This window comes from Prosopis cineraria, unplaced genomic scaffold, assembly GCF_029017545.1.
Source record: "Prosopis cineraria cultivar Desert tree isolate PC_DT_omini unplaced genomic scaffold, ASM2901754v1 PC9, whole genome shotgun sequence".
NCBI classification, from domain to species: domain Eukaryota; kingdom Viridiplantae; phylum Streptophyta; class Magnoliopsida; order Fabales; family Fabaceae; genus Prosopis; species Prosopis cineraria.
Genome location: NW_026555340.1, coordinates 26,776,712 through 26,791,089, shown reverse-complemented (window position 1 = coordinate 26,791,089; position 14,378 = coordinate 26,776,712). Strand labels below are relative to the sequence as shown.

The 14,378-nt window shown below is 33.9% G+C and overlaps 2 protein-coding genes across 8 annotated transcripts; one reads left to right on the top strand and one right to left on the bottom strand.

Annotated features, from left to right (window-relative positions):
- The first annotated feature begins 3,943 nt into the window (after positions 1-3,943).
- On the top strand, positions 3,944-8,144 carry LOC129319378 (uncharacterized). Of its 6 annotated transcripts, XR_008595496.1 has the most exons (6): positions 3,944-4,884; positions 6,300-6,479; positions 6,568-6,619; positions 6,725-7,584; positions 7,656-7,749; positions 7,844-8,144. XR_008595496.1 is itself a non-coding variant. In XM_054964426.1 (5 exons), the coding sequence occupies exons 2-5, from the start codon at positions 4,625-4,627 to the stop codon at positions 6,815-6,817; spliced, it is 585 nt and encodes a 194-aa protein (XP_054820401.1). In that variant the 5' UTR covers positions 3,944-4,185; positions 4,321-4,624; the 3' UTR covers positions 6,818-8,144. The 6 variants fall into 6 exon arrangements, 1 of the variants encoding a protein (XP_054820401.1); XR_008595497.1 differs by having other exon boundaries at positions 6,725-6,973; positions 7,067-8,144; XR_008595493.1 differs by having other exon boundaries at positions 7,656-8,144.
- A 1,183-nt stretch (positions 8,145-9,327) lies between these two features.
- LOC129321012 (uncharacterized) lies at positions 9,328-14,378 on the bottom strand. 2 transcript variants are annotated; one of them, XM_054966738.1, is made up of 8 exons: positions 14,130-14,378; positions 13,551-13,663; positions 12,776-12,847; positions 11,863-11,898; positions 10,902-10,947; positions 10,640-10,724; positions 10,213-10,270; positions 9,328-9,540 (listed from the first exon to the last, which is right to left on the bottom strand). In XM_054966738.1, exons 1-8 carry the CDS (start codon positions 14,206-14,208, stop codon positions 9,490-9,492), a joined length of 540 nt encoding a protein of 179 aa, XP_054822713.1. In that variant the 5' UTR covers positions 14,209-14,378; the 3' UTR covers positions 9,328-9,489. The 2 variants fall into 2 exon arrangements, with proteins under 2 accessions (XP_054822713.1, XP_054822714.1); XM_054966739.1 differs by having other exon boundaries at positions 14,143-14,378.

Here is a 14,378-nt window from a genome sequence, read left to right as displayed (position 1 = left end):
AATGGTGTTAGTGATAATCACTCTACAAGCATTTACTATGCAAAACATCAATATCTATATTTGAGCTATTTTTTATTGACATTTTAACATTTCTTAATACTCAAGATTTATTCTTGACTCATATAAAAGTACCCATAAGATTTCTTAGCTTCCTTTAACCTTCATTAATAACATTGAGCTTTTAAATAGTCATTAATGAAATCACATTGTTCCCAACGATCATATTTATGAGAATTTCGGACATTTAATATCCTCCAATATCAATCATTATAAAATCATAAATATCAAATTTACTCAGCTTAATCTACTCCTATTAACTCTATTTAAGTCAATAGGTTTGGACTTATAGTCTCTATGGATTGAAAACCACCATTATCAATCAAATCCTAACTTCTACCATTAAGAAAATGGAAGAAGAGAGAAAGATTTAAGTAAGAAAGCTTAATTTTAGTGTTTATGAGCTTCAAATTACTCCTACAAGTCGGTTTCTTTAAGCTCTAGCTCAACTCTTTCATCTCTCTCTCGGTTCCCTTTGTTTTTCTCTTCTCTTTTGCTTCAATTTTGTGACTTAATACCGTAGAAATTTGACCATGCGCCACGGAAAGCCTCTTCCAAGCATGTTGTCACATATGCACCACAGCGACTCCTTAAAAAAACTTCGACGTGTGGCATATAACCACTTCTTCAGAAATTCTTCCTCTTCCATTCTCGGGTAACCCGATTCTCCTTTAAATTCGCATTTAGATTTGAAATTGAGACCAAACACGTCCGTTAGGTCTCTCTAGCCACGCACCTTACTGATACACTTAATTAATCTATTTGAGCTTAATTAATCTGATTTAAAATTAAGAATGCTACAGATATCATTCTCAAATCATTTAATATGATCAAAATTACTATTCACATTTTTCATTCACAATGGCATGTACTTATGGAATGATGACTTGGTAACACAATTTCACATGGATAAAAGGCTAATTATATGAGTTTCATCACTAGGGTCACAATATAGATAATCATATGCCTTTGTCATTATATATATAATCACACCTTCCTTGTATCTTTCTAATACCTTTGACACAAAACTGTGGGTTATAACATACTGGGATCGTCTATGAAATTAAGACTACCCTAGTCATTCACGCGTGAGGGACTACTTAGCCAAGGTTGCTTATTTTACTTATGGTTCATGGTTTCTCCCAAACTCTCACACCACGTGGAGTCATTCTTCCTAAATTAGCTTCCTCATTAAACAAGTAAAAAACTAGCTAGGTTTGAGTCCTTCATTGAACAAGTAGGACAATCCCTCATTGAACAAGTGAGATGATAAATATAATAAATCTAGGCAAACTATTGAGCTCAGATGATAGCCTTATCACGTGAATTTTAATTCCCTACTTTTCTTCCTAAGTGAACTCTCACCTCTCATGACTATGCAATGCATAATAATGCAACATTTTAAGGCATGCAATTATTCTAAGCACATGCATGCAAAATATCATCATTGTATTCAATTTACAAATGAATATTACATAAACACGCATAACCAAGTCATTAAACTCTACTTTACTTTATATTGTCAAACTCCTTATTGTACACTTTCGTGGAACTCCATGAATAACACATAGTCATTAAACTATATTAATAAACCATATTATTGAACTCCAAATAAACCATGTCATAGAACTCCACTAATACTTTTTCATAGAGTTTCACACGTACCACGTCATTGAACTTTACAATTTTATAAAAATTTCTTTTTAAGTAATTTATATCACACTTACATTTATAACAAGTTCACATACTTCAATTATGAGGTATAAATTAATAAATCAATTAACACACAAAAAAATAAGAAATATTTCTTTTGATTACTTCAGACCTTTTGAAAGGTCAAATGATTACCCCTTAAATTTACACTTACAAAGCTTGAATAGTGTCAATAGATAATGGGTCTACAATTGGTCATGACATAGTAGTTAATATACTTTTTTAGGATAATTTTTGACACTTAGTTCAACACTTCAATACACCTTAAATTTAATCTCCTTTAGTACAAAGGTACCTATAGGATTTATGAGCTTTCTTTAACTTCTATTAACTTCAGTGAACTCCTAAATCACTATTAATAGAGCTACATTGCTCTAACTACCTCATTTATGGTAGATTTTTAGGTATTTATTACCCCACAACCACCAAGACCCATAACACCATAAATGCTAGGTTTAAGTAGCTTAAACAACTTTCATTAACTCTATTTAAATCAATGGGTTCAAACCCATAGTTTCTGTGGATCAAAAATCATCTTTCTAAACCAAATCCTAACTTCTGACGTTAAGAAAAATGGAAGAGAAAGAGAGGTTTAAACTTAAAAAACTTACATCTAGTGTTTAAAAGCTTCAAAATACTTTTAATACTTTCAAATCCTAAGCCTTAATAGAGCTCCTTGCATTCCCTTCATTCACTCTTTTGTTTCTATCGTCTTCTGCATCAGTTTCGCGTTCTTATTTCTGCAAATTTTGTACATTGTGTTGTGACACTTGTCCCCATACACCACAGCATGTTCAAACCATATGCTACAGCATGTGACATAGAGTAATTTTTTTTATTTTCTCACTTTTTCATGCTTGGGTGACCCAACCTCGCTTCGAACTCAATCCTAGGGCTGAAATGACAACCAAAAACACCCATTAGCTCTCTGTAACTGCACACTACATTAATTTACATACTTAACCTCATTTATCTAGCTAATTAGAGGTCAAATTTTGTCAGAGGTTATAATAAATTGGCCATTTTCTGTGAAACTAGGCTTAAGGACCTTAACCCTTAAGGGTCGAGCCTATAAGGATTAAGGCTCACTCGTTTCCCATCTCTATAAGTAGTCATCATTTTCTTTTCTTACCTTTCATTCTTCATCTGTTGCCTTCCTTTTTACTTCTTTATGTTTGTTTCTTTACCTTTTTTGAAGTTGCCATTTTTGCCTTAGTTAATATATTTCTAAAACTAGAAAAGAGTATGTAGAACTAAAAATGAATCGGTTCAAGTATTATGCTATCAAAATAATTGATATCAGTTGTTTTGTCATTTATTTCAACATGACGTTGACAGATTTTTTTTCCCTAATTTCTTAAACATAATTAATGATGTACTTTGTGATATATAAATTTTTGTATTTATCAAATTTGATAAGGTTGATATAGATCAAAGATTTTTATTTTCATTCTAAACTTAATTAAGATTCTATATTTATATTTGTATTCATTTATTTTATTGAATTTTTATTTTTAATTTTTTTAAAAAATAAAGGCCAAGTTTCATAAATTAACCATTTTTTTGAGAAACTGAGCTTAAAAGCCTGAACCTTTAATAGTCGGGCTCATTAAGATTGAACCCATATGAGTTAGGCCTGCACTGTTTCTCATCTATAATAGGGAGTGTTCACTTGCTGGTTGCTCCATACCTTTATTTTATGGTAAAGGTTTTTACATGTTAGATGGTGATTCTATAAATTAAATTGTTGTATTCTGCCAAAAAAAAAAAAGTTTAAACGGCTGTACAAGAAAACTTTTACATGAATGAGATAGATTTTTAAGACACTGTTGAGGTCTAAGAAAGAACCGTATGTAAACTTTGTTAAAAAAATATATCATTTTAAAGATAAAAAAAAATGTAATGAGTGAGTAATCTATGAGAGTGATATTTATTTTCTAAAAATATTAGTGTTTATTTTTTTAATTTGACCTTGCATTTTCGCAATCATGTTCGAGGCTTCTTAAACACCAAGCTTGAACTCAAACCTTAGTTGGCACTGTAACATTTAATTATGCTGTAAGATCCCTGATTATTTTTATGCAAAAGTGAAATACATCATTAAAATTTGAAATTATAAAAACAAAAAAAAATAAAAAATAATAATTGAAAGGCTCTATTCGCTACAGCTCCAGGAAATGAATCTCCTCCATCCCACGCTGCTCTCGTCAAATCCTCTTTTTGATGGAGGAATAGCGAAAATCAGATACCTCGTCGCCGTCATCTTGCTTCACAAAAGCCCAACGCATGCACATTCTCATCCAAACGACTAAACCCCCTTTGGGTTTCGTCAACAACTATAAAAGCCCAAGCTTTTCATTCATTACTGGAATCTCACAAACCAAGGAATTTCCCATGTTCCCGTTTCCAGTAACTGTAATCGCTTTAAATTGGGTTTCTGGTTTTTTGTTGTAATTGATATTCAGTTTTGCTAGGTTATTGAATTCGTAATACGTTTTAGTCAAAATTCATGATACCTCATTCTCTTTCTTGCGTATCATCGTTCCTTAGGTTGTTCACGGCGACGTCATGATGATTCATAGTCCTCTGTGAACTCAATCCTCCATTGGCGTGCTGTCTACTCTTTTCACGAGTTTGATTATTCTGAATCTCATTGGAAAGAAAATCATTTGGGATTAGTTTGTAATTGGCTACTAACGAGTACGGATCACTGCGAGATTCTTTGTAGAACAGAATTTCCTTAATCCTGCGGCAAATTTTGATTTGTTCGCAATTGCTTGCTTGGTTTCGGAATTCAAAGAACCAAATCAAAGTGGTTTTGGTGATACTGTGTGGGGAGTTTCTTCTAGCTCCAATGTCAGGCGGATCACCAGTAGGGGGAGGTGGATTTATGAGACAGAGACACAGCCAAGGGTATTCAAGCAGTGGTGATGAGCTTGACGACGATGCATGCTCGAGGATGCGTCCTTCTTCACCTCCAAGTCCTAGAGCAAGGACGTGGATCGAAATTCTTGAAAATTTTCTTTGGCTAGCTTCGGCGGCTTTCATCATATATTTTGGTGATCGGCGTTCCAATTTGATATATCTCCTCTGCCACGACGACAGGATCAGAAGGTAATAACTCCTTATCACCTCATCCCATCTCCTCAAAAAACCCATTTTCCTTATTTTCATCTTTGCCAAAAGCATGTTCATTTGTTTTTAAAAAAAAAAAATGAGAATCTCAAGAGTGTACTCTCATATGGCTTTCTTTGGTGGTTGGTGCATTTTACCCAGCCAAAGTAAATGAATCAACACCTAAAAAGGAAAGTTAAAGTAGATGCATGTTCATTTAGCTTGCGTATGCTTCTTGTAAATCCCTATTTCATTGCAGTGGAATGGGAAAAATTCTTCTTCTTCTTCTTTTCAACTACTGTTTGGAAAGTCAATGGAAAACTGGACAACAGCCGGGGACACCACCTGTGTGATGGTTTCAACTTTCAATTCTAAACATGTCCAGCTCAATTAAGTTTTATTTGAGCTAAAAAATCATTATTTCTTTGTTTATATTTTACTCTGTTGCTAATATAAATATTTAGAGCATGCTACTTATGCGCACTATCATTGGTAAGAAATAGTTTCAAAGCCCGGGAACTATCTTTTCTCACTTTTGGTTGGAGGTAAATTTATTCAGGAACATGTTGAGTATTGCTACGTGTAAGGTCCAAACCTTGCGAGTTGCTTCAAACATGATTGAAGACTTTTAACTACTTAAGTTATGCCATGCCGCTCATTACTTGAAGATGTTCATGTCTATTAAATTCACCATATTATGAAATGTGAAAATTGGGTTGGGGACATTGGTCACTAGTGTTGAATTGTGCTTTTGCACTCAACTTCTGGAACTGCACATAAGGTGTAGAAATGATAAAGAAGTCATTGTTTATATGAAAAGCATACTAAATCCTGTTTCAGTGAAGAGGATTTAGGTTTTAGATTTTTTTGCCCTCCTGTTGATGGAAAGTCTATTTGATTGTTGTCCACTTATCTTTTTGATCACCTTTTGATGTATTGGTCTTGTTTGCAACATTGGTTTCTTCATTTTGAAATTATCTGTTTCACTTACAGTATAATATTTATTTTTAACTTGTATGAGGCGTTAAAAAGTGGACAATTTGGAGATGGTAAGATCTAGCGTAGAATGCTGCTGTCACAGTCACAGGATTACGTTAACGGTTATAGTCTACTTTTCTATTCATATGTTGGTAATTTAAATCTTCCACATAAACCCTTGTGCTCTTATCTCTAGCTGGGGCATAAATTAGTAGTTTTAAAGGCAAATTTCATGTTGAAAACTAAGCCGTTCTATTATAAAGAAAACAACAGTTTTAATTATGTATATGATTATGATTTTACCTGTTTGAAGATCTCCGAATTTGAAATAATGAGGATATCCGCAAATTCCTTGTTGCTAGGGACTCTGAGTGATTACAATTCTTTGCTTAAGTCAGTTTGCGAGATTCATGGTTCTCTCCCTAATTTTCTTGCAGACTGCCTCTATATGTTGGGATGATAGGTGTTGGTCTGAATGCTCTGATTTTCATTTATACAAGCATCTTGGCGTGGAGTGTCCGAAGACTTGATGAAAAATGGGGACTGAAAAAGTGGGAAGTAACGAGTGTCACCTTTTTGCCATTTGTAACCGTATTTGGACTCTTCTCTTTTTGCTTGTAAGCAATGGTGATTTCTTATTTCCATTGCATGGTATGTATAAACATTCGAGTATGCCCCATTTTGCTGATTCCTATCCCTTTCCAGGTTCTCCTTTGCCCTGTGGCCAATTTGGAGTTTCTTGACACTTCCTCTCCTGGTATATTGACAATTTTGCTTTACTTAATACCAACCTACTTGTTTTGTTTGCTGCCAAAGGGTAAACTTGTAACTGATAACTACTCTTGTTGCTCTTGGATTGCAGTTTACCCTTTTCATGGCTTCCATGGTAATAATCCCATATCTCGTATTTGGGTTGTTTCGGCCGCAGTATGACGAGCAGCTGCGTACAGATTAACCTCGTATGATTCAAGCGAGGAATATTACTGACTTATGTGAAGAGTTTCTAACCCAAAAGTCGATGATCTGTAGCCACGCCTTTGTAGATTGAAGTTCGTGTGAGAAATGTGCGGTGTAGATGCCATGTTTTTGAAGCCGGTGTCAACTGCTATCAGTGAGAGTTCAAAATCTTTTTATCCTGCAAGCACATTGCTTAAGAATTATAGCATGCCAGTTGATCGTAGTTGCTGGACTTCTTGACACACAGGATTTAGGTGCATCAGTAGGTGACAAGATGGTATAACGTGGCAGTTTTGCAAGATTAATTTGCGTAATGCTAATGGCAGTTTTGCTCATTGATGCATCTCTTCAAGTTCTTTTCTTTTTCTTCATCTTTTTTTGGCCAACGAATATCTTCAAGTCTTTAATAGTATTCTGTTATATGCTAACTAGATAATATTTGGGGAAGCTGAGACAAAAATGGTTATCTGTTCTCTTTATATATCACAGTTTGCATCATTTATTGTAATTACAACGATGGATGGCAGCGCAAATTTTGATCCCAAATTATGAAGCAAAAAGATCTGTTCCCAACTCCTCAATTGCTCGCCAATCCATATTGCGTGCGCCTTCTGCAAAAAAAAAAAAAAAAAAAAAACTGTAACTTGCTCGATGGCAAATGTTTTAATTTCTTTTGGGCAAGCAGCTACAAGTCAACAACTCATAAATCACCACCTACCCACAAAAGAAAGATTCGGGCCTACACTTGTTTGCCTCTGGAATAAGGTAAGTATCTTCATCACGTTTTATATAAAGCTGTTGGAGAAGTCGGTCAGCTGAACTGTTCTGTTATGAAGGATGTAAGAAAATTTTCATTTCCACGCCTAACAATTTGGCCACCTGCTTCCCACGTTTGTTTTGGACTAGGTTCATGTCTCTCAAATACTTGAGGTACATGTTCCTTTGCTTCTTTCCCAAACATAATATTGTGATTAACCAGCTCTTGTTGATATCCCACATGTATAATCAGTTTAGTGTAATGCAGCTGTACTTCTCATTCAAAAAAGGGGGGCGAAAAAAAGGGGGGGGGGGAGAGCAACTTGCTTGACTTCTCTTTTCTTGGTTGAAATAAGAAAAGGACAATGGTCCTTTGTCTCTTATTGAAGTCAAAAGGCTCGATTGCAACGTGTCGAGAGGGAGAAAAGTAATGACGGGTTGACGACGAGCATTTGAAGCTTTACACATTTGTCCCATTTATTGGATCTTTTATAGTTTTGTATTTATAAAAGAAAATTTGAAGGATTATTTGCTTTGAAGAAGATTAAAAAGTAGATAAATTTATAAGATGTAATTCCATAACCAACTAAATTTTCTTAATTGATTTTTATCTATTCAATCATTTTTTTACATTTTTTACTGTTTTGGTTGAACTTTGAGACCAGTTTGTCCATTGATGGTTGAAACCATGGGTATGCTATACAAAGCCATAATAAAATATAAAATATTTAATTTTTTTGGTTCACAAGATAAATATAATATTTATTATTATCAGTGCCGATATTAATTATACTAATGGGTAATGACGGTCCAATTTTTAATATTGCTTCACGGAATTTGGGTCCAATGTTTTATTTATTTATTTATTTTGAATGATAGATTGCTGTTGCTGTTTTGTTCTTGTTCATACCGTCATTAATTAGTTTTATTAAAATTAATATTTTTAGAATCACATCGGATATTGAATCAAAAAGGTCAGTGATTTACGGTTCACAGAATTCAACCGGGTTGGGTCAATGGTCAAACCGGTGACGTAATAAATAAATTTAAAAAATTATGTATGTACATAATAATCTAAATATAAGAAATAAATATGAAGTTTCTACTTAACTTAAAAAATTAAATATTTTAAATTTATCATGACTTAATAATTCATGTGATACAATATAATATCAAATGATTAAAAAAATTAGTCATTTTTTAAAAAAATTGATAAAAAACATAATTTTTTTTAAACAGTTTGGTTTTTGAAAATTGAATCCGGTTCTTGACTTGATTCTGATTACTGGTTTGACTGCCAATTCAAAATGACCCAATCCCTGAAATGATTTTCTCATATGAACCAAACCGAAATCTGGACCGATCGAAGGTGAATCCGGTCCAATTTTAAAAACACTGGTTAAAATTGAAATCCCACTGCAATAAATGGGCAATTAACTAATTATCCATAGTAGAATTGGCTGATTAGTGTTAAGCATAATCCAGCAAATGACTCCTCGTATGATACTTGAGGGCATATATCGTTCTATTTCTAAGCTTATTTGGGTATTGTCTATAGAATCTAGCATACAGCTTCAATGTTGTTTCATTAAGCCCATGTTAACGCGTTCTGGGATCTCCATTGATAACTGTTCAAATTTCAATTACTTTTTTCTGCAAACTCTTCAAGATTACACAGAAGCGAGGTTTTAAACCCACATTCCTAATAAGTGGAGGGAAGGGAAGAGAATTTCTTAAACTGTTTTAATTTATATACGTATAGCTTTTGAGGACATCCATGTATTTATTTATAACTTACAATGGTAACGCTGGGAGCGTTTAAGAGCAAAAAAAGGTTCTCACGTTCATCTACATTGTATTGTAGTATCTTAATGTGAGTGTACATAGATAATCATGACTCAAGAATTTGTATACCTAATCTTTTGATGTTATCGCCAGCAACCCCAACGCCCCGATTAGCATGTACTGCAGCAATCAAGAGAAGACAAGTCAGACTCAAGACTTGATGGAAAAGTAAGCGAGATAACAAAATTGTCGGTGACACTTAAAAGCATCAATAACTCGAATTTTGGACAACGTGAAGAGATTGTCAATTACTTTATGGCCTTCAGAGTTTTCAGATTTTTCAATCATAACAGATTTCCTTCCAGAACTGCTATGTTGACAAGATGTTTCGAATACTGATTCAATGATAAACATAACTTTTAATTTTTTTTACTTTAATTGTATTTTACTTTTAATTTTTTTTATATTTTAAATTCTATATTTTTTTTATTATTTTCGATCACTTTATGAATAAACTATAAAAATTTTAAAAAGACCCAAAATAATAAAAAATAATAAAAAATAAAAGTGTAAGTATTTAAAATATTGAAAAAATATAGATAACAAAAACAAAACATGAGTGAAGTATAAGAATAAAAAATTACGTCTACCTTTAATTTAAAAGATGATTTTAAACTGCTTTTTTTTTCTTTGCTTTTCTTTTTTAAAACAACTAGAATTCTCCCCTTCAAAAGCAGGCAAATTAATTATTTATACGCATCCTTCGCATATAAAATAATAACAGGCTCGAAAATTAACAGTAAGTTTTGAGTCAGTCAGCGATGATTAATTAAATAAAATCATAAAACAAACCTTGAATACAGGCTTTTCAGTCATCATTATTGTCACCCAACCAACAAATGGTAAGAACCTGCAGAAAAATGATTAAAAAAATGTTAATAGCAGTTTCAAATGATAATGCCAACAATTAATTTTTAGTTATTCTCAGGCACATCAATCTCTTCACTTCAGAGGCAAGGGGATATGGAACTAGCCTGTAATTCAGGAATAATTTATTCAAATGATCTATTGTATGAGGATCGAGACAACAATGCTAAACACTGAAGCCCTCCAAAGACCACGCTGTAATCCATGTCATATCATACGTGTGTGTGGAAACTGTGATATCATCTGCTTTATAGTTATAGGCCTTATTGAGAGAGAAGGTCAAGCTCATTCTCGATACTTCTGAAGGAAAACCGGTCAACATTAGTATTTATTTCAAAGATATTTGAATTACCCAACAGCTCTGCCCATTATATGATGTTTCTGCAGCCACTGCTGACCATTGTAAAAAACCCTGTCATCCATAGGGTTATTGTCTCCTGGTAGAGTTAAAAAAATGAATCAAGAAAAGAGGATATATACACGTAACACACCAAAGATCAAGAATACGACTTAGAAACCAGAAACTAATTAATTATCACCCAAAGCTCATTGATGTGCGTCTCTGTGGTGCCATGCAAGATAACAATTGAAACTGAATTTATATAGCATGTCACCTTTAGTGAGGATATAAGCTTCTCCAGTATCTTGACGTTCATGAACCTAAAATAAAATAATAGAATAATTAGAGTTTACATTTGCTATTTTGTTGTAGGCATAAAGCTATATTCAAAATTTATTGCCAGATATAAGCAACATCAACTATCGATGTCAAAACCAAAATGGGAATTTGCAAGTTTGACAAGGCTTTGGTTCCGTTCTCCAAAATAGTGGGAAAGATAAATAAAACTTCGGCTCCAGGAATATCAACCTCATCAAGTGAGAGCTATAGGCCTATAGTATGATGAGAGTACAACAACATTCTTTACTCTTTTCTGAGCAATAATATTAGTTCCATTTATCAGAGACTCAGGCTTCTTTTAACGATTTTATGAACTTAAGGGGAATAAATCATCTAGTCATCAAGACACGGCAGAAGTCCGCAGGTATTGGTGATTGAATAGACAGGTACCCCTGTTTCTTCATCTGTTTCTGATATACACCTACATGTACCAGATACTACATGGTGCAATATGAGAATTAAAAAATGTTGTTTATTATTTAATGATGAAAAATGAAATTCAGGAATAAGGATTCGTAGATGACTAGATGGAAAAATGGGGTCATCTACAATTTATTTATCAGTAATCAGGAGTAATAAACCTGTTTGGGTCTAGGGATGTGTAACCCTGAAGTAGTTATTAGGATTCTTTCTTATGGCATTGATATTAAATTATAGTTGTTGTTTAAGTTCTAGTCATTTCCCTGGGATTTTGTTATTGCACCACATAACCAAGTTTACATAAATAGACTGTCCCAACCATGGTGACTCTAGTTCGCATCAGTGGCTCTGGGCAGGTCATTAGCATCTATAACCTGCTATATTTGGAAGAGATTCTTAACATAGGATTTATTGTACAAATCAAATGGAAGTGGCATAGAAAAGGAATTAGAGAGATGTCTTCCAAAGTTTGTTACCTCTATTACTCGGTGAACAATTGGAATATCATGTTCCTGTGCAATGTACATTTATTAGCAAAAACAGATGATAAAGACACATGCATAGACACACTAATTGACAGATGTTATTACTTTTCATAGGATAAAAATAAGATGAAATCAGTCCACAGGCATCAAAATTGAAGTCCAGTTAGATTATGTTGATGAGTATTTTGTTCTTCAACATCCTTGACAAGTACATGAAGTCTTGAGGAGAAAAAATTCAAAGAAATGGAAGATCTCGATGCCATAAGGCAATTGCATTAATGTGCTTTATTTATGATCTCAGAATCTGGAAAAATTACACAGTCCATATTATGTGCTCTACAAAACTTCACAGTATGTGGGATCTACCTGTTGTTTTAACATGTAATTTCTGTAGCCAGTAATAACCATTGGATCTAGGACTTCTTCCTTTCCTTCTATAAACAAGGAAGAAATAAAATTTCATAGTACAATGCATGATTGCATTTGTGACACTCAAAACAAATGAAGAAAAGCATATCATATATATCTGATTATCACTCAAAGGAGGGGATAAATGATATCTTCACAAGAATGTGTGCTACCCACAAACAATGAAAATGTCTCCAAGTCTCATGCTAAGTAATTGTTACGCAAGAACCATCTTTGAAAGGTATGTTAGAGTCTCATCTGTTATTGGCACTAACAAAGGCACCACAAAACTAAATACTGCAATGTCACAGCAGACATGCCCAGAAAAATTGGCAAAGATAGGATTATGGACTTGGCAGATGTGTTGCCAAGAAGTGGCAGTGTTAAAGATAAGTCTACACCTACAGAATCAGAAAACTTAAAGCTTTACAAGAACAAATTCATAGAATAAATAGATCTAAGCACCAAACTTGAAGAAAAGGGGGGAAAATCATACGTCTTTATTGAAAACGACTATCTCTCCTGCGCGAATGGGATACTTGCTCATTGGCAAAAACAAAATGTCAGCCTGGAAGAGAATCAAAGGTTTCTGTCAGATAAAGAATTTGAAGAAAGGCTTATAATTTCCATATGTTTAAATAGATTAAGCAGCGTGACTAAGTTATGGAAATAAAGAGAAACACAGAGAAAGGAGATAACCTTATTTGAGATCCAAAAATCAATAGCCGATATGACAATTTCAGGTAATAGGAACAGTGAGAAGTTGACTTACTTTGTGCAAGTAGGAAATGGAGGGTGAAAGTTATGGAAAACAGTTGAAAAATTCATATATAACGTTTCAAATTTGGAGGATGATCCTTCAAGTATGAACTGGCCTATTTCAAACCTGAAGTATATCGACTTGGTCATTGTGGGTGGGTATGCTAATAACTTACAAGTGCCACATGCAATGTATATTAAATAACAGAATAAATTCTGTTCTTTTCACCTGAACTTCATAAATATTTCCTCGATACTCCTCTTGGGATATAACTACAGGCTAGCTTTTCCAAAATAAAGGATAACTCATCATGGTGGTTATATTGAATTCGACTTTGAAACAATTTGCCACTAAAAATATAAGGAAAAGATAAAGTAATTATTAAATATTAGCTAACTCCTCAATGATTATAGTAACTACCTAAACCTGCATTTTTTATTCATGATCTGTTTGATGGCTCTCGGAACAACTTCAACAAGCTACTGAGAAAAATATACTGATATTTACTCACTCTCTTGAAACCAGGTTCCATGCTTCCAGTAAGTACAACAACTACTGGTGATTCACTGCCAGTTATACACATTAATCCTTTCCATATCATTAGCGCCGATGGCACAATCAAACCTGAATAGATAAGAGTAAAAGAAAGCTAAATGCAAATTGTAGGCTTGAAAACAATTTTAATAAACAGAGTTAATTGCACTCCTCTTATGTTAGTAACTTGTTATTAAAGAGCAACAAACAGCATAGACGGTTGATGAAATATTGTCATACACCGTTCCATCACTTTCTAGAGTCTTAACTACAATTGAAGACATCAGCATGAAGATCTCCAGTAGAAAATGTAAAGGAAAGATAAACTGATCAACCAATATCTCACTTGATCATCCGGGTAATCGCAAATTTTTCGTATTAAACGACTCCAATAGCATAAAACAGATGAAATATTAAATTACGTACGGTACGGGCCAATGGGTAATTAAACGAAGACTCCGTTAACTAAACAATGTGTGTGTGGCAGTCGCAGCCGTCGAGGAAGAAAATGATGAAGAAGCATAAAGTTGAGGATGAGAGGGATGGTAGTGCATACCAAGATTGACCACCTGGATTAGAGCTTGTCTGAGTTGAAAGGACTTGAAGGAATTGGCAACGTCTCCGATCCACCCCATTGGCTTTCTCCCGAATCACAACGAAACGGAGAGCGTTACGACTCGAATAAGCAGTGGAATGGGTTATGCGCTAATGCCTCTCTGGTCTCTACCTTGCAGAATTGCATAGAGCCATCATGCAGCTTGAGCTTCTGACAATCACTAGACGAATTTTGCATCCAAAAACCTGC

Coding starts and splice junctions, on each gene's coding strand:
- LOC129319378 (XM_054964426.1), top strand. CDS start 4,625: ATGTCAGGCGGATCACCAGTAGGGGGAGGTGGATTTATGAGACAGAGA. Junction 4,885..6,299: donor CACGACGACAGGATCAGAAG/GTAATAACTCCT, acceptor ATTTTCTTGCAG/ACTGCCTCTATATGTTGGGA. Junction 6,480..6,567: donor GGACTCTTCTCTTTTTGCTT/GTAAGCAATGGT, acceptor ATCCCTTTCCAG/GTTCTCCTTTGCCCTGTGGC.
- LOC129321012 (XM_054966738.1), bottom strand. CDS start 14,208: ATGGGGTGGATCGGAGACGTTGCCAATTCCTTCAAGTCCTTTCAACTC. Junction 12,848..13,550: donor TGGAACCTGGTTTCAAGAGA/GTGAGTAAATAT, acceptor ATTCTCTTCCAG/GCTGACATTTTGTTTTTGCC. Junction 10,725..10,901: donor AGCTTATATCCTCACTAAAG/GTGACATGCTAT, acceptor TAACTCTACCAG/GAGACAATAACCCTATGGAT.